Genomic DNA, 19,685 nt, shown 5'->3' with positions numbered 1-19,685 from the left:
AAGGCAATGTCCCACTAACAGCCATTAAGCGAATGATCAATTTTATTTGGAGGACTTTATCGGACAAAACTCATTTCTCTTTTTGAGTACTGCCATGGGATCTGTAACCTCCACCTGATCAGGCAGACGGAACCTCGGTTTATCTTCTCATCTGAAGGAGGGCACCTCCGACAATGTACTACAGCCCAGCACTACATTGCAGCGTCATCTTAGACCATGTGATTTCAAGTCCTGCCAGGCTTAAACACAATGAATTATTATAATAAATTTGGAGTAAACTTTTCAAAAAAGCTACTAATTTCTTTATATTGTTACCGCTGTAAAGATGGATTAACCAAAGAAAATACAAAAGTGAAATCCTTCCCTAAATTCCCAAGAATCTAACAATTCATTCCAAATGGTGTTCCAAACTCTGACTGCAAATATACCAAAACAAGGAATCTAGACCAAATTGATGCATCTTCATTGTTTTGCATATTAGCAAACCAAAGCACATTAGCTCAGCTCACAGAATACGTATAGTGGATGTCGTTGCAGGGCCACTGTGTTACGACTTGTTACTGGGATGGTTATCAATACCCCCTTTTGGGGCTCAGCCGGGTGACTAACATATGCAGAAACCCATTATCCAAACCATGGAAATTTTCCTGTATCTGGAAATGGGATGCACAAATTCTCCCCAGAGGAATGCACTCTGCTTCTCTAATCCTGAGACACAGGTTGCCAAGAGTCAAGGCTAGGGATCCCAGAGTGTACGTTGGCAAATTTAACCAGCTAAAACCACACAGCTTCTCATTGTGTGCAGTATACAGTAAGCTTGCTGATGCTCGTACAATTTGGACTAACCTACTTGCTAGGGCTTTGGCTTCCAAGATTAATTGAAGCAGAGTGGGAAGAATCCTTGTTTCCAGTGACTGATCTGTTCCTGTGACAAACAATGACTCATCTGATCAGCTTTGACATTGCTGCTTCAAATCATATAAAGTTACATTAAAATAACACTAAAAACTTTAAATACACTGTCCCTGCCTGCCTTGTCAATACCGAAACTCTGGCAATATCAAAATTTTAAGCGGGAGCAAAAAGTAAAAATAAAGATCTTTGAGTAATGAAACTGAAAGCACCACACTCAAACATATCATTCATTATCCAACAATATACATATGCTGAAAAATGCCAGAAAAAAATGCCAGACTCATTTAAAAATAACAAGTTGATCTATTTCATAAGAGACAATCACATTCAAAAAGATCTTTCCTGTGGATTTGTCTAAATGAATAGGATTTATCGGTTCAAATGATCTCATCCTTACAGAATATTCACGAACAGACTCCTCGCGTTGAGCTGTTTTTTTAATGAATCCCAGTGTCATGACCTCAACCACCCTTCCTGCCACACTGCTCCGGTTGTTAACCTCTCGCTAAAGCAAATCTTCCTGCTGTCTGTCCTGAAATTGCCATTCGGCAATTGTTCAGCGTTTTGATGCATCCTGAAGCATTACTCTGCATTTACTTTTTCAATTCCATTTACAATCTTATTTAGCGCAATAAAGTCTCCTCTCACTTGTCTTCTCTCAAATGCATGACTAAATGGGGTCCATATTCAAGGGTACAACTCCCTCAAGGGCATTATCTGACTTGTTTGTTAGTATGGCGTCCATAAAGGGAAAAAAATCCAATCCTTCGAATAGATTCCCCCATCTGCAAGACAACCAATCGTTGTCCTGCAATTGGTTATCCTCAAACCTCTCCAAACACTTTCTCTTGGCTGCGAGCAATGCTAAAGCTATTGATCCGAATCTTTATACAGAATTCAAGATGATAAACTGTTCATAAAATTGGCAGGTTGGTGTTTACAGTGCATGAATACATAACTGATGTCACTGAGGTACAGCTATTTTCTTGCTTGCTAACTTTAAGTGGTTTGGCTGCACTGCAGCACGGGGTAGAAACACTGGAAAGAATGAGAGAAAAAGTGAAAAGGATGAGATGGGAAATTGTAGCTGTGTATTAATCCATATGGAAAGAAAGCCAGCTCTTAAATGTGCGATCACTAGAGATGCATTACCCACCCTCATCGGGACTGCCTTTTTTCAAAACATACTACTTCCAAGTTTTGTACTAAAGTGCGGGTAGATGGCTCGGTTCACTACCCGGAAACATCTCAATGTGGCTGAACCAAGTGATGCAAATCGATTGTTCCACTCAACTATGGCAACAAAAAATTATCCGTGTTGCAGTTGTGATTTGCAGATGCAAGGAAACCTTTTTAAATCGTTTTAGGAACTCCACCCAAGCATCCTCACTCGCACCAAACTGCGCACTTCTATCATCTCAAGTCTCCACTGGCCCGTCTACCAACAACTCAATTTCAATGTCTTCTCCCTCACCTAACATCCATCTGCTCCCTGACATCTCTTCATCTCTCCAATCTCCTCATTGCAACGCCTCCAATCAGAGAACCTGCCCCGCGTCTCTCGCCATCTCTGCATCTCAATTAAGACTTCAGGCAGTAGAACAATAACTTGCATTTATATAGTGCCCTTCATGCAAGTTTGCGTCTCGGAGAGCTTAACATCGGCAGAGCCTGACGCAGAGCTGGTGGGAAGTGACTTCAAAGGAAGGTCTTCAGGCACGATCTGCAAATGAGGCAGGAGGGGGCAAGGTGGAGGGATTGAGCATTTCAACGTTTCTGAGCAGTGGATCAAAGCACTACGCCCCTAACCTCTGGAACTACCTCCCTTTACCATTCCATCTCGAGACCTCTCTTTCTATTGAGGTTCCATCCTTAAATCCCTAACTCTTTGAACTACAACAATCTGCACTTATATTGCGCCTTCCTCATCAGAACCACCTCCCTCTCCCTTGCTTGGTGTCCAACCTCACCCCTGTGAAGCGCAATGTTCGTCTATGTAAGGGGTGCAACATAAATTCAAGTTGTTTTTCTTTAGGATATTAACTTAATCATTCATCACTTTGAATCCAAAATGCCACACAATATGTTCAACCTAAATGGGATTTTCTGACTCATGTTCCTCACTCTTAATTCTAAACACTTATTTCACAATGCCACTGCTTTATTTAAAACGATGAGACCAAAAACCAGCATTAAACCTTTCACACCTTCGGAAAACACTGTGACGTATTCCTCACAGCATGACATGGACCAAATATCAAAATGAAAATCCCGAAGTGCATTGGATTCACAAAAGGATATTTAAAAGTGACCATTTTTTCAGCTAAGCCCTGTTCACGCACTGCAGGCATAGAAGAGAAACATTTACTAATGCTACATATTGAAGGAGCATCTGAATTAATGTCTACTGCCTGACAACCGCTGCCTTCCGAGGACCAGTCTGTTCTCTACAGGAGCCAAGATGGGTGGTAAAAATGCTGGTGTGCAGTTGGGCAATAGCAGCAGGTACTTTCCCCGACCTGCTGAGTTGTGAAAATGCCCTTGATCGAAACAGGTGGTTTTGTCAATTGACAGGAAGATGCGTGCAAACTTGATGCAAGTGCTAACACTACACAGAGCATGCTTTGGCTTAAAGATTCTCATGAATTCTCTCTTGAATGAACAGAAACATGATGCAACAGTTTTGCCAGTCACCTGAAAGCCATGCCAACACACTTTTTAAAATCCGTTATTGGTTAGCGATTGGAAATTCAAACACTGATTGAAATGTTGATCAATTGTGCTAGCCAACCCACCCACTGAGGTGAATTGTACCACCTTCCCTGTTTCGTTGTTGTGGTCAATCCCAATGCCAGATCATTCGCGCAAGCTCTGTGAACCCATAATCCCCATCCTCACCGAGCTCTACAACCCCCAGAACAGTTCAAAATTCTTATACTCACTTTCAACGCCTTGCTCCTCCCTATCTCTCCACTAACTCCACACTGACCTGTCTGCTTCTTCCACTCAGTGAATTCTCGCCTGCTCCATGTCCCCCACCCAGCCCACTCTACCTTCGACTGTCAGGCCTTTCAGCCCCACCTTTTGGAACTCCCACACGTCAGAATCTCAGACAAAAGACTGACCAGGCTCAGAACACTGTTATGGAGGTTGACAGGGCATTGACTGTTGCTTTTGCAAAAAAAATTTGATGAGCACCAAAAACAGATGCAAAACTAGACAGCTTTATATGAAGTGCAAGCGAAGTGCAATGTGACAATGTAACAATAGACCCCGTGAACGAAAATACAGGACAATTTTGAAAGAATGCCAGTGATCTTCAAAAGCCCATTACAGATTGTGCCAAAGGTTGATAGTTTCATGCACTGCTTTGCACAGCTGTCAGTCTAGAACCACACAACTTTTGGACATGGACAGCTTGGTGGGTCTTCCAAAGCCTATAATTATTTCAGTGTTGCATTATTCCTAAAATCAAAAGAGACTGTTTTTAATCTGAGCATGGAACGCATGTAGAAAATACAATTAGCCCTGGCCTTGATGTGTCTCCCACCAATATGTTTAAAGTTCACAGACGAGACCACCACTGGCTGCGCAAAGCAATGCACTGAATACTGGTCATACAAGAGAGAACATGAACTAAGTAAACCTGTATTTGGTTGGACATTTTGACATTCTCTTAAATGTTTTTCAGGAAGAGATTATTTGGCAAATTAGCAAAGCAGAACAAATTACTCCAGCAATCCATGAACGAGCTCCACACAACAGGATTAAATAAGGTAAACTTAGCACCTTGGTGCTGCCTTATCCCCAGATCTTTTTCAGGTGTGAGTCTGAAGTGCTCATATTTCACTAAACCAAAAATCTATATGGGTTTTCCTCGCTCCATTCATGCCATTTATTGCCGACAATTAAGCCTGACTGCATACAGAATTTTTTTAAAATTGTCTTGCAAACAAGCATGTCTATGCAGCAGTTGATCCACCTCCACCGCACCCTCCAAAAAAAAGGTTCCAATGTTGAAACAACTTCAGAGATCCTTTCATGCATTCTAACTGCAATGAACCCTGTACTTTCATAAAGTGATCTGAGTGCCTTTTCCAGTTACGATAATCCTTGCATTTGATGTAGTGCCTTATCACATTGTTGAGATGTCTCAAAGCACTTCATAGAATATACGTGGATTGACTGTATCTTGTGGGTGAAACGCGGCAGCCAATTGCGCGCAGTTGCTGCTGAGGTTGATGAAACAGTTCCCAGACTGCACTACCAGCATTCAATATTTACTTGGTTTAAAAAAATCACGTGGAGCTCAGCTGCAGTAATATCTTGTACTGACAGGTTTCACTTCTGTCAATCAAAGCTAAGTCTTGCCTTTTGGTGGGATCCACATCTCACCAGCAGCGCCCCCTTGTGGATTTGAAACCATATTCATTTCAATAACTGAAGCTGCTAAGTCTCCAAAGTGATATAGTTTGAACTGAAAGAACTCAAAGAGAATCCAGTAAATGCATTTGAAAATGGGGGGAAAAAAAGCAGATTGGAGGGTTCCATTGGATGGACAAGACCAAGATGGTGACTGGCAGAGTTTCGCTCGGATGACTTGTTGCCATTCATTGCATTTACATAACACCCTTAATGCAGAGCGCTGAACAATGGGACTGGAAACATGATCAAAGAAGCAAGTCTTCAAGTGTGATCTGAAAATGGGCAAAGGGGCAAGAGGGATTGAAGCAAGGGTTTCAGAGGTTCCAAACGCAGGTGGTACAGAAGGACTGAGGGATGCCATTTGGGCAAATCAGAATACGGCTGGCATTCAGGAACATTTAGACCGGTCAGGCAGTATCTTTTATTGGGAGTTGAATGCGAGGCAATGTATTGAGAAGCTTGTGTTCAACAATTACATATATTACTCCCTCCGCAAAAAATGTTCCAATACTGAAACATCTTCAGAGTTCCCTTGACAGGTTTAACGGGGTTGAAAATGAGGGCTTACACACTGGAATTTAAGACAGTGAAAGGATATTCTTTGGCAGAGGTGAAAGAGTTAAACGGTTTGGGCTAGTGTGTGATCAATGAAGTTCAGGGACACCTCACACAAATGAAGACAAAATTGTGCCACTAGTATATTTGATCCAAATTGAATTTGCAACCTATCAATACCATACCAACCTCCCCCCTTGGTCGGCAGTGTCCCCCCCCTTCCCCTCCTCACCATTGCCTTCAGCCTTTCTGTCCCCCATCCTGTGGAATTCCATCCCGGAATCACTCCAAATTAGCCCCTTCCTTGTCTCTTTCAAGGCTCATCTTAAGACCTTCCTCTTCGGCCACCCTCCCACTGCCACCTCCACTACCTTGGAGGGCATTGGACAACCCTCTTGATTCCAACCCCAGCTCGGGTACAAACCCTTAACTGTGCAGCGGCTTGGGATGTTTTTCCTACGAGAAAGGCACAATATATATGTGATTTGTTGTTTTCTGTTAGTAATGCAATACTGTATTTTAACAGTCCTGGCATTTGATAATGGACCTGATCACACAGTCAAGATGTTCCAAAGCACTTCACTGTGGATTTTACTGTGAGGTGTAGAGACTATTTGTGGGAAAAAGTGGCAGCCAATTTGAACACAACAATATCCGACAAACAACCACGGAGTGACTCACAAATGTTATTGTGGGGAAGGGGGCGTTGTTGGCCAGGACAAAGGGAGAAACTCCCTTGTCCTTTCAAATAGGGAAAGTTGTGAAGCCATATCATCATTTGGTGCAATTTTGGGTTCCTGGTTTTAAAAAGAACAACGGAGTTCAGGAGAATGCAGCAGAGCAGATTCCAAACATTCAATATTAAATAACAGAGGCCTGGTTTATTGACATATCATTTTTTCTGAGTTACCTTTGGGAATCAGGAGCACCAGTGGAAAACTTCCCACTGCTGTGATGTAGGCTGAAGTTTGGTAACTTGCATTTTTAAACTCCAATGATGTCTCAATGTCTCAGAATGGTTTAAAAAGTTCTCTTTTTTTATACAAAGAATGATAACATATACCCAGGTAAAAAAAACAATATTCACACTTCGTTGTGATTCACCTCTCGGGATCATGTTACAGATTCCCAAAGATATTATGGAAAAATATCAGCTGCTTTACAAATACAGCTGACATTCTGGATGTGTATCAGGTTGTTATAATAATAAAATTATAACTCTTGCATTTGACATAGCGCTTTTCACTTCTTCTAGACGTCTAAAAAAGCGCTTCACAGAATATATAAAGTATATTTGTGGGCGAAACACGGCAGCCAATTGTGCACAGTAGTGTCCCACAGTCAGAGATTGAAGTAACCAATTTTATTATTGTTTTCTTTCTTGAGGGATTATTATCTGGCATGGATGTGTGTCAGGTTATTGTTCAGAACATTGTTTAATATTGTTAACCTTTTCAAAGCACTCGTACTGATCAAAACTTCTTTTGGGTTTGAGATTTTTGGAAGACACTAAACCATCACATAAAAGGGGGAAAGTTCCACTGGAAAGTTTATGATGAGTTCCACTGCCAGGTAAAAAGTTAAGCATACGCACATTATACATCACCAGACTTTTCATACACAAAGGTGTAAATCAGTGGGTCGGAATCAAACATTCAGACAATACAGCTGATGTTACTCCTACTCGCAGTATGCAGAGGTCATGAGTAAAGCAGCTGATGAGGCTGCCTTGGGCAATTGCCTTCATCCTTAGGTCAAACACAAAAATACAGACCCTTAATCAAAAATTCCCATCAGCAGAAAATATTGTGACCGTGAAATGCAACGGCTCCAATATTTGACTGGAATTTTTTTTCCGTTGTCAAGGTGATTATGGACAAAAATTCCAATAAATTATGGCTTTTCCCAAGGCACACAGTGAAAATAACATCCTGAGGGTCCACATTACATTTGCAGACCTGCAAATCTCAGCGTTGTGGTGGAAGTGCTATTGCCAAATGCTTTAAGTGCAGATTATTTTGTCTCACTGTCTGACGGTTGTCACCTACCTGATATAGGTATGCCACCAAGTCCCGTGCTGTGCTGTGGTATATTCAAGTCCAAGAAGTTACTGTTTGAGGTGGGCGTTGCTGTGTGGTTCAAGTGCATCATGCTATTTTGAGAGTAGGCCACCCACGGGTACCGTGCCTGACCTGGGAAACTGAAGGAGTTGTAGATGGCTCTGTGTTGAAAAGCTGGAAACCTCCGGGGTAATATAGAGTTGGGGAAAGAATTGCCTATGGAGTTGGCAGTCGTGGCAGTTGGAGGAGGGGGCATGAAGCCACCGACCCCTTTGTTTGCAGTTTGAGGAGGGATCTGTAGTGACGTTGGAGATATGAGACCCGTGTTGGAAGGCTGGTCCTGGACTGAAAGTTCTTTCTCTATCAGATCTGCTAAGGCTTTCCTGGTGATGTCGAATGGGTCAAACCCCAGGTCATCCTCTTGCTGTTTGGAGGAGCCAAAGCCAAATGCCGCTTGCCAGTCTGTTGACGAGGATACTGGGATGGTTTCTGGAAATTATTAAGAATATAATTGAGCACAAAATTCTGAGTATCTTCAAACTCTATCACATCACCAACGGAGCATTTCCATCAGTCCCACAATGAGTGACCTGAGCTATTCCAAATTGGCATTAAGTTGTCTAATATGGAGCTACTCTGCTTTATTCTCCCAATGTTTCTTTATTACCTTTAATATAAAGGTGATAAAACACTTCCTGGACATTATTCCTATTTACCAAGACATTTTATTCACGCGACATCTCTGTCTGACTACAAGGAAAAATTTGTCACCAATTGAAGTTCCACGGGCTGTAAAATATGCACAACAGTTCAATTACGACTTGTGCTCTGTATTTCTCTTCACTTTCTCTTACTGAGTGAGGTGCTCTGAAGCTGGAGTTCCATGTGTGTGAGAGAGCATGCATAGACAGATACAATGTGTTATATTACACATGCAACACACAAACATGCTGTATTGCTTTGAGAAATTGAGTTTTTAAATTAGGAATCCATTCAGCCTTCTGTCTCGAGTTTGATAAGGGGCAGTTTCCAAAATTTAAATGGAAGCAGAAGCTAAGTGTACAGGTATGTGTTTTGGGGAAGTTGACTTGTACCAGTCTAACCTGGTGTAAAACAGAACAGCACAGGAGGTGGTTTTATCCCATTGGGTCAATACAAGCGCAGTCACCTCTCATCTCATTTTCCTGCTCTCTTCCTGTCTCCTTTTGTATCTCATTTCTCCCCTTTAAATGATGCCATTAACTCAGTAATGATCTGGTGTTTCTGCAGCTTCTAAGTCGAACCAAAGTTCCCAAATGCCAAATGACTCAAGCCCTTCATTATTTTCAGGAGATAATTTTAATTTTAATTTTCATCTCGTAAAATCTATTCAAATATTTCCAGCTGCTGGTCACCTGTTTAGTGTATTGGAACATGTCATTGGCCAGTGTTTAATAAGAAGTAGTTTATCAGTGAGAAAAACAGCAAAATGGTTGTGAAAATACAGCCAGGAAACTGCTAACGTTTGAACAAATGAAACTATTTGGGAACAGAACAGCTCTGCATCGCTGATAAAACTGATGGCTTTCATAACTAAATTTACTGTCTGTACAAGCAAAATACATATTCGAGATTAAACTAAAAACTTTAAGAGTTGGGACTTCATCGTGGAACCTTGCGATTTAGAATTTATGCTGCTCATATTTTAACTACCAGTGCATAATGAGGGTGTTTCTTTATTTTAAAAAAAAGGCAAGGGAAACAAAGCTACCAACTGAGAGATCATTAAATCCAAAGGATCAGGAGTCCTGTAGCTCAGTGGTTAGAGCACTCTCTTTGCAAGTGAGAGACCCGAGTTCAATTCCAGGCAGGACGAAACCTTGGGCAAGTTTCCTTACTCCACACACCTAATAATAATCCCTCCAAAAAAAAAACAATAATAAATTGGGACATTTTCAATCCACGACCGTCTGTGGGACATTGCTGTGCGCAATTGGCTGCCGCGTTCACCAAAAATATACAGTCAATTCACTTTACAGTATAATCTGTGAAGCGCTTTGGGACGTCTAGAAGACGTGAAAAGCACTATATCAAATGCAAGGATTATTATTATTAAATTCACGGCATAGCACTGGTTGCAGCTGTCAATTTAACTTGTGACAATAAATTAAGAGAATTTTTGAATAGTTTTCCACAAACAACAGACAGAGTTAAATGGTAAAAGATTATGTCCAACAGTCAATGGGTTGCTACAAGGTTACAATTAAAACAACCTAATCACATCAAATGGTTTCAGTGTTAAGAGTTCTCTGTAAAGTGCAGTGGATGGACTTGCAGATTATCTCAGCAGCCAATTTGTGCACAGCAATAACCTGCAAACAGCCCGTGCAGCAAATGACCAATTTTAAGTGGGAAATTGTTGTTGGCTGGAAACGGGCAAAACTCGGCTTATCTTTTCAAATTAAGCAAGGTTTTGAACAGGCAAACAGGATCTCAGTTTAACATCTTATTACATTTGTATAGTGCGTTTCACGTCAGGAGAACGTCCCAAGGAGCTGGACAACTGGTGTTTTGGGACCGGGTCAGGATTAGGGAGGGTGAGGCCGGGGGTGGGAGAGAGAAGGAAGGTGATCGAAAGCATGGTCGAAGAGAAAGCTCTTGAAGGGGGCAAGGAAGGAGCAAGGACGAGTGACTGCAGGATGGAGTTCCAGAGAGTGGGGCTGAAGTGGCTGAAGGCTTGCCTTCCAGTGGGGCAGGCAAGGCGGGGGGGACGTGAAGCAGGACGGAGGCCGCTGAGCGGGCAGGAGATCGCAGATGTAGAGGGGACGTGAGGCCATGGAGGGCTTTGAAGGTGAGGACCAGGATCTTGAACTGTGTGATGGGAAGTCAGGAGTCGAGCGAGGATAGGAGTAATAGGGTCACGGAGGCTGGTGTGAGAGAGGACACAGCCTGCAGAGTTCTGGATAATCTGCAGCCTATGGAGGGAGGAGTTGGGGAGGCCAACAAGCAGGAGTTTGCATAGTCAAGCCTGGATGTTATGAAAGAATGTATGAGGGTTTCAGCGGCCTGTGGTGTGAGACAGTGGCGGAGGTGGGGGAAGGCAGAGCGGGTCATGGCACAGATGTGGGGTAGAAAGGATAGTTGAGGGTCAAACAAGACACCAAGGTTCCGGACTGGCTTAGCGAGGTGGAGTGTGCATCCTTAGATGGCAACGCTGTGATGTAGATGCGCTGACAGGAGCCAATCAGGAGAGCCTCGGTCTTGTTGACATTCAACTGAAGAAACTTAGCTCTCATCCAGGACTTAATGTCTGACAGACATTTGTCATGACAGCAGTGGTTCTGGAGTTAAAGGTGGAGACAGAGAGGTACAGTTGGATGTCATCTGCATACATGTCGAACTTGACCCCATGGCTGCAGATGATGTCACCAAGAGGGAGCACATAGATATTGAAGAGGAGGAGACCAAGGACAGAGATTGCTGCACTTTGAAACAAGATTGACAAAAGCATTGAAAGAATGGAGTTTCTTGTCGACAAGCACAATATTGACATTTGAAAAGTAACATTAAGTGATTAATTGTGCTGTGTATCAAGCTCGCCATTGCTAAAACTGCACTGTATACATACTTACCAACACGTGATATTTCTGTGATCAGAATGACAATGGTCACAGGAATATAAAATGCAAACTTGTTCTCTCACAAGTTATATGAATGCAGTTACCGGGGAATTTGCAGCAGAACACATTCTTAATGAGATTTGTCACAAAAGTAAAACAGCTGGTGAAATGCAAGCTGCTTTTACATAATCCTTGCATTTGATATATCCAACAAACATGAGGTGAATGACCAATTTATTCTGGAGAATAGTTTGAGGACAGCAGAAGAAGCTCCCTTCTTATTTTGAGTAGTGCCATTGGATCTTTAACATCCACCTGAATATGCAGGCAGGACCTTGGTTCAACTTCTCATTTGAGGGAACTGAGGGAACTGAGCCATACTGAGGGAACGCAGAAAGAAAATAATAGTTGAATTTGTGCAACTAGATACTCAGTGGCAGGTTCGTTATTTTGATGGGATTTTTTAAATGACATAACCCCCACTCTCCCTGGAACTGGCCAGAAAATTACTATTAAAAAAGGCAAAAGTCCCTTATTTATGAAACCAGACAAATTCAGCTCATCCACGTCATCCATGTTAGAGCAATTTCTGTTCCCTTGCTTCTCAGATTGCATCATTCACCACCCAGCAACTCGGTCACAACACAGTGGCAAAGCAACAAAAGTTAACGTCAAAAGAAGAATTGAAATTTGTGTCGTGTTTGATCTTAAGAGCAGTGAGAGATCAAGTATATTAAACTCAGTGTAATCAGATACTGGGCCTGAAACGACATATGTCGTAAAAGAAAAAACCCAACTCCTTCCTAAAAATAAAATTTGTTCAATAGATAATTCAGCACAGGTCGACAATTATTGTGCTATAAGCAGAGCTCGTTTTGAGTGGCATATAAAACAGTCTGTCTGGTGAATGAATGTGTGCTGCATTTTATTTCTGTAATGACACTCGCATAGTTACAACTCTCCATTTAAAGTCTCAGTTATTCCTCATCATCCTTCATAGACCATAAGAGTAATATTCGAATAAATCTCCATTCCTACCATCTGTAAAAAAATGCACAGATCCAATGAATCTGGGATACATTCGGTAAAATAGCAAGACTCTTATTTCCCTTGGCGCCCCATAGATTTGGCTTTGGCACTGGGGAAAGCCACAAACGTACCTGATGTGAAGAGGCTCTGTGGCTCTGGTGCTGTTGGCCAGTCATGTGTTGTCTGGGGTGATGTGGGGTAAGGCAGGCTGTTGGGAAGAGGGTTAGGATGTCGGAAGTTACTGTTGTCTGAAAACAGGGACTGGGATTCTGCTGCTGCCCCCTCAAAGGGGGACCGGGCGTTGTGGTTAGATGAACTAATGGGGATAAGGGGATTGGGTTTTGTTAAGCCTGGCGGCGGTGATGGTGTTTCACTGGTAGGTATCTGAAAAACAAGACAGTGCACATTGATTATATCACTGGGAGCTTCCCACCCGCCATACTGAGGGAACGCAGAAAGAAAACATAATCCGTAAAGTCCCGGGGCTGCATCCATTATAAGACAAAGACTCAACTTGCAAAAAAAAAAAAAAAGCACACTTGCAGCAAATAAACACAACAATGTGGGTATTAAAGGACTTCATAAGTGGGTACATGCTCAAGAGTGTATGTCTCACCTGTTGAAAATTGTCACCATTTCCTAGACTGAGGTTTTCTGGTGGTTTTTCTATAGGTCTGCTGACAAAAAGAAGACGACAGGTTTAGTCACGGTTAGGTTCATGGTGTGGTATCCAACAGCCCGTAATAGCCCCATTAATTGAATTTTCAAATGGTGAGGAGGAAAATAGCAAGAAAAAAAAAGCCTGAGAATAGCCATGCTCCACGTACATTAGCAATGTGAGATTGCTAAATTAGTATCACGTGCTTATTCTGTTCACTGAACTTGTCTGACATTACGATTGAGGATTCATCCTGCTGCTAACAGGAACACTGATTTGGTCAGACATGTTGCTCAGGCAGTGTTGGCTTGTTATCTGCCTAACCTCAGTTTGACAATAGGGTAATTTCACTCTTCAACAACAGTTTACATTTGGAAGTTTCTTTCGTGTAGAAATTCCTACAGAACGCAAAGGGAAATGCCATTTTCCTGTTGCTTAGTTAAGTAACTTCTGAAAAGAGAGTGTGGTTAAAAGCATTAACTGTGCATTTTACCTGCTCTTCACTTACACAGCAGCACAGCAGATTGTTCTATTAATTACAAGAGAAAGAGGAGTGCAAACTTCAGAGATTGGTTCAATCCATCCAGGGTGGGAGGTTCATTCCATCCAAGAAGCAAACAAACATTTTGGTCAGATTTACAAACTTATGCCAGAAAGGTTTACAATCATTATTTGCCCCCCATCCATGCAGATTTCACTGAAATATTTCATATGAAACACATTGATGTTAATTGGGACGTTAGGACAGAAAATATTCCTGACTGCTCACACTGCATTTTAGTTTTCAGTGGCTGTACACATCGTAGAAATTCTAATTATCATAATTTTTTGAGCAGAGTCTTTACAGGGAAAGAGAAGAAAACCTGGTTTAAAGTCCATAGATCCAGAGGATGAGGTAGCAACATTTGAGGGATGGGTCAAACAGCCTTCCCTGTTGTAATTGCTGCAGTTCTGTTATATTTGACACAGTTGGTCAAGCTTATTGCCCAAATTGAGCCGATGGAATATATATGTTCAGCCAGTAATGCCATCAAGTGATTGCAGATCAGAAGGCAGATTCCTGAGTGAATATCTGAAGATGGCTCATGACAAAGTGACTGTCAAACCCAAGGCCAGTGACGATTGCTTCAATGAACATGAACTAGAAGTGCTAAAACAAGCACTGAAATTTAGCTTCATGGATCAAAAATCCATCCAATATGATAAACAAGCTGCAAGGTGGATCAAAAATCCATCTAATCCGATAAACAAGTCAAAAAACATCCTTCAGAGCTCAGAAATAATGTAGAACGAAGATTGAAAATCATTTGCCAATGAATGCGTTGAATTGTGACCTTGGAATAGTTAGCTGAAAACAGGAATTTGTAAATGCAGCATTCATCAAGTTACCAGAGTCTTCAGCAACAGTAGCAGAATAAGGTTTTAAAAGCAGCTGGTTCGGACATCTCGACACTATTCAGATGTCTTAGGAAAAAGAGCAAACTGTTGCATTAAGACATTATCCAATCCCTGAGCATACAGTGAGTGCACTTGGAGGTGATCAATCAAAGATTCTTCACGAACACTCAACAACGCTAACTTCAGAATTCTGCTGCGACGAACCGTAGCACGTTGGATCAGATCTTGGAATTACACAACTATCAGAAGTCTGGATTTTTTTTTAAATCAAGGATCTGTATAAAGCATTTTCTTAAGTGTTGATATTAACACTGGAGAAACTTCCAGTGTTACATTTGTTTCCCCCTCCCCCACCTTTTGAAAAAGACTGACATTAAACTAATTTGGAGACCTAAGTAGCAGAAATCATCATGGTCGCAAGCTACCTCTTCCTCTTACCATTTCCCCAGAAGAACGCTGGAAATCACCGGAAACATTGAAATGAACTTTAAAAAAGGAAAAGAAAATCCATTAACAACAGGATCCTGGATTTATCTCCAAAAAGACGTATTTGGCCATGAGGTTCGCACAGAGTTAGATTTTGCAGATACGAGTTGTTGGAAGTTGCATTTGCTGGTTCAAGTGGAGCTCATGTGGAGAACATTTAATATGTATTTTTTTTTAACTGGACGATGTCTAAAACCAAAACAAGCACCATCAAGCTATCAAATTTGGCAAATGGCCTGACTGGATGCAAACAAAAGAATCGTCTCCCTTGCTCAGAGTGGGTTATTCTCAGTCCAAGAGACAAATGAAGCCAATCACTGACCTGAGTTCTTTGTCAGGACCATCTGTGGTCATGTTTTCGGGATCTGAACCAATATCAAGTATGGGAGGCGTTTTGCTGTCCTCGAGCAGGACCGTTAGACCGTTGGCTGCTTTAGCTGTACTCTGTAATGATGGCCAGGTATCTTTATTATTACTGTTGGGTCTGTAGGGGGAAAGAACGTCAAAAATACTAAATACTCCCAAAATCTTCAGACAACGTAAGGTTTCAGCAGCTCACAGATGCCAGTTATTAATGGACACTTTCCAAACTGATCCCATTGCAAGGGTCCTGTTGATTGAATTGCACCTCCTGACAGCCAACCCCAATGGAACTCAGAGCAGCCCCAAAAATAATCAGCTGGAGAAAAATGCAGGCAAAGACGGTGGTAAAAAGGAACGTTCCTTGCAAAATAAAATATTGTTGATGATATATCCCTCACGATCTTTCAATCATTTGTTCTGAGGCAATTTATAGCTTCCTCTTCCATCCAACACTGCATTTGTATCTGGGTTTCAATGGAAGAAATGGAACAAGTAGCAATATTCACTCGGCTGTGGCTTAGTCAGTTCCATGGATTGTGCACCAACAATACACACTGAAAACAAAACAAGTTAAGAAAAGACAATACCGATCCACAGATACTGATAACAGCGTGAACAGGCAGTGGTGGCTGAACATGGATCCTCAACCAGAAAGTCCTATTCCTATGACAATTCTGTACCAAGTGTTCTGTGTTGAAATCCAAAGGTACATCTATATATGCAAAATCTCAGCATTGATGTGGAAGCTGGTGCAAAAAATAGCCCCGTTGACATGGACCCACAGAAGCAACAGAAAACCTAGATATTATTCGAACAAAGTTCAGCACTGGATGCACCGTGGACAAATCAAAATCACAAATTTTAAGTAAGAAAAGGAGCTAAATAAAGATAAATAGAAAACGTTATGGAATGCACCCAGGACAACCACTGAACAATTTAGAATAAGTGGATTCTTGTTGGGGGTTTCGTCGTGCAAGAACGTGAGCCAGAAGAAAAGTAAGACTTCGGAACACTGAAACAATTCCAGCAAACAACCACACAATTCTGTTCAGTGAACTTTTTGTAAACATTTCCAAACAATTCTGCTTTGCTCCTTTGGTTGATACTTCAGTGAAAGACTGGTCAGGTTTATGATACTGAGCTTCATCGAGTCTTGGGATTTTAACTCTGTTTATAAACTGAATTGTGACTTCTGAACCAACGATGTTGCAGACACATTGGAAAAAATACAAAATTTGAAATGGAAGAGTATGAAGCTTCATCAGTGAGTAAAGTGAATTTTGTTTGCTTTTCTGTGGTGGATGGAATCATTTGAGAGTAAAACCTGCCCGATCCATTCTCATGCAGGAACTGCAACTCAAGACATCCTCTAGTGTTTCACTTTGACAGCTGCAGGTCAGATTTCAGGCAATTTTGCCCCAGTGTGCTGAACATGAAAGTTAACAATTTTCTGCCAGTTTTCCTACAATGAATTTCCATGAGTAGCAATTCACAATTCCTTCAGCATGAAAAAAATAATACAAGCACCTCAATGTCCTGACCAAGGTTACTCCAGATGGCCTCACCATCAAAGAAGTTTGCACATTGTAAGACTTGCACACTGTAAGACTTATTCTGTGAAGCGCTTTGAGACATCTCAAAGTAGTGATAAGGAGCTATATCAAATGCAAGATTTATTAAAACTTGGCAGAAAGCATAATCAAACAACAGGAACAACAAATTACATTTATATAAAACCTTTCATGTCGGGAGGACATCCCTAAGAACTGGACAGTTAACCCGAGCTGGGGGTTGGGACCAGGAAAGGTGGAGGGCAGGGAGGGTGATCAAAGGCGTGGTCGAAGAGGAAGGTCTTGAGACGTGGCCTTAAAGGAGGCAAGGGGCGAAGGGATGTTGATGGGAGTTCCAAAGGCTGAAAGCCCGACCACTGATGGTGACATAGAGCAGATCAGAGTATAAATTTTAAACTTTTAATTTTAAACTACTACATATTTCCACATGAAGGCAATGAGCATACACTCCTGACTGCACTGTGAGCACTGCAGGGTCAGTTTAGAGATAAGTGAAGTTTAGAAGTGACTTAATTTTAGTGACTGTGGAGTCCTGTAGCATATTGGTTAGAGCATTCAGCTCGCAAGCGAGGATTTGTGGATTCGATTACCAGGCAGGGCGAAACCTTAGGCATGTTTCCTTACTCAACACGCCTCTGTTTACATAACAGTAAGTAGGACCCCGATTGTTAGTCTATTGGCAGATCGCTTTTCTGGGGGGGGGGTAATAATTCCTTCGACAAAAAAATAGTTTGGTCACTCAATCCACGACTGTTCACAGGATATTCTGTGAAGTGCTTTGCGACGTTTCAAAGGAGTGAAAAGTGATAAGGTTTATTATTATTAAAACTTGGCAGAAGGCATAATCAAACAGGAACTTTACATCAATGAAGAAGATCCAAATACGATTTCAAAAGGGAATTAGATGGGATTGTTACAGGAGAAATTTTACTAGTGTATTGTGAGCTGAAGACTTGAGTTTGACTGTGTGAATCTAAATAATTCTTTAATGTGTATATATTGGAGACCTCACTACATTTCCCCTTTCCCTCCTGTCCCGTATAAAATACTTGTTTTGCCTGTGAAGGAAAACAGAGCCGTGAGCACTGAGAAGGCAGCAGCTGACAAAACACGCCAGAGCAAAGCAGACAGCTAAATTTCCCAAAAGCAAATGCTTCAGATCTTTTCAAAAGCACACTGAATGTTCCTTAAATGCCAAATTCATCTCAACTTCACTGAACCATTTGAAGCAGCATTGAAACATGTCAAACTGGATGAGGCTACATTTCGAAACATTTTCTCAGTTCTTTTTTGATCAGATATTCTAGGCACACACACTAGACTCAGAGAGTCTGTCATTTTTAATGGAGTTGGAGTTCCACCAAAGGTAAGTGATGGAACTCCTCTCTCTTTCTCTTTATCAGAGCTGCTGGTGCAATGTAGATCATCATAAACCCTTCAAAACAAATAATAATAATTTGGTCATTCAATCCTGTTTGTGGGATACTGCTATGTGCAATTGACTTCACGCACAAAATATACTGAATTCACTTTACAGACGTCTCGAAGACATAAGGCTCACGATCAAAGGTAAGGACTATTATTAATAATAAAAAGCCTTCCAAATGAGGAGTTCAAATGTTTTAGTCATTATAAGCCGTCCTGATGATGGCACACACTTCCCGAACAGAAAGCAGTGATGTAAACTCAACAAGCACTTCCAAGAAGGCTAGGATAAATAACCACAGCACAGCTGTTAAAACAATGGCTTACTTTAGGAGCAAAATGATAGTTCGGACGATACTGAAGTTCATCATGCATGGAGACACTACAATCTCGGTGGGTGAAAATGCGAGGGTAGAACCTACAATTCACAACTTGACATTACATGATACACAATTGCACACAAACCAAAACAATGCGACAGTTCACAGTACAGATTTCACTGTCCACTCATGAAAATGGCCAAATCTAATTCTACACAAGAAATATTTCAACAACAAGATTACATTTGAATAGCGCCTTTCACGTCGGGAGGATTTCCTGGGGTCGGGTGGGGGGAAGGGGGGGTAACCGATAACATGGTCAAAGAGGAGTCTTGAGGTGGGACTTGAAAGAGGCTAAAAGAGGGGGCGAGGCAGAATGAATGAGGGATGGAATTCCAGAGGTTGGGGGCAGAGTGGCTGAAGGCTCTCCCGCCAATGGTGGGGCGGGTGGGCAGGTTGGTAGGGTGTTAGGAGGTCGAAGAGGTGGGGGCGAGACCATGCAGGGCTTTGTACGTGAGGACCAGGATCCTGAACTGAATCCTCTGAAGGATAGGGAGCCAATGGAGTCGGGCGAGAGTGGGGGAGATAGGGTCATGGAGTTTGGTGTGTGAGAGGACACGGGCTGCAGAGTTCTGGATTATCTGCAGCCTGTGGAAGGAGGAATTGGGAAGGCCGACAAGCAGGATATTTGCATAGTCGAGCCTGGAGGGGATGAAGGCAGAACAAGAAGGGTGAGGTAGAGGCGGAGTTGGGTGATGTAGGTGAGGAAAGGCAGAGCGGGTCATGGCTTGAATGTGGAGAAGAAAAGACAGTTGAGGGTCGAACAAGACACCTAGATTCCTGACTGGCTTGGTGAGTTGTAGTGTGCAACCATGGAGGTT

At 41.9% G+C, this 19,685-nt stretch overlaps 1 protein-coding gene across 9 annotated transcripts in view; it reads right to left on the bottom strand.

Annotated features, from left to right (window-relative positions):
* The window catches only part of cnot4b (CCR4-NOT transcription complex, subunit 4b), an 85,983-nt gene that overhangs the window by 23,372 nt on the left and 42,926 nt on the right, over positions 1–19,685 (bottom strand). For 4 of the 9 annotated variants that reach the window (XM_042334915.1, XM_042334917.1, XM_042334919.1 and 1 more), the window contains exons 8-10: positions 13,200–13,257; positions 12,715–12,967; positions 7,944–8,444 (exon numbers count right to left, since the gene is read on the bottom strand). In XM_042334915.1, coding sequence (XP_042190849.1) covers positions 7,944–8,444; positions 12,715–12,967; positions 13,200–13,257 — 812 coding nt within the window. Of the gene's footprint in view, positions 1–7,943; positions 8,445–12,714; positions 12,968–13,199; positions 13,261–15,447; positions 15,610–19,685 lie in introns of all 9 variants that reach the window. The other 5 variants (XM_042334912.1, XM_042334918.1, XM_042334913.1 and 2 more) reach the window with 2 other exon arrangements.

Source organism: Callorhinchus milii, unplaced genomic scaffold, assembly GCF_018977255.1.
Source record: "Callorhinchus milii isolate IMCB2004 unplaced genomic scaffold, IMCB_Cmil_1.0 Scaffold5, whole genome shotgun sequence".
Classification (NCBI taxonomy): domain Eukaryota; kingdom Metazoa; phylum Chordata; class Chondrichthyes; order Chimaeriformes; family Callorhinchidae; genus Callorhinchus; species Callorhinchus milii.
Note: the sequence above shows the minus strand (reverse complement) of the source record. Positions and strands in the feature narration are given on the sequence as shown.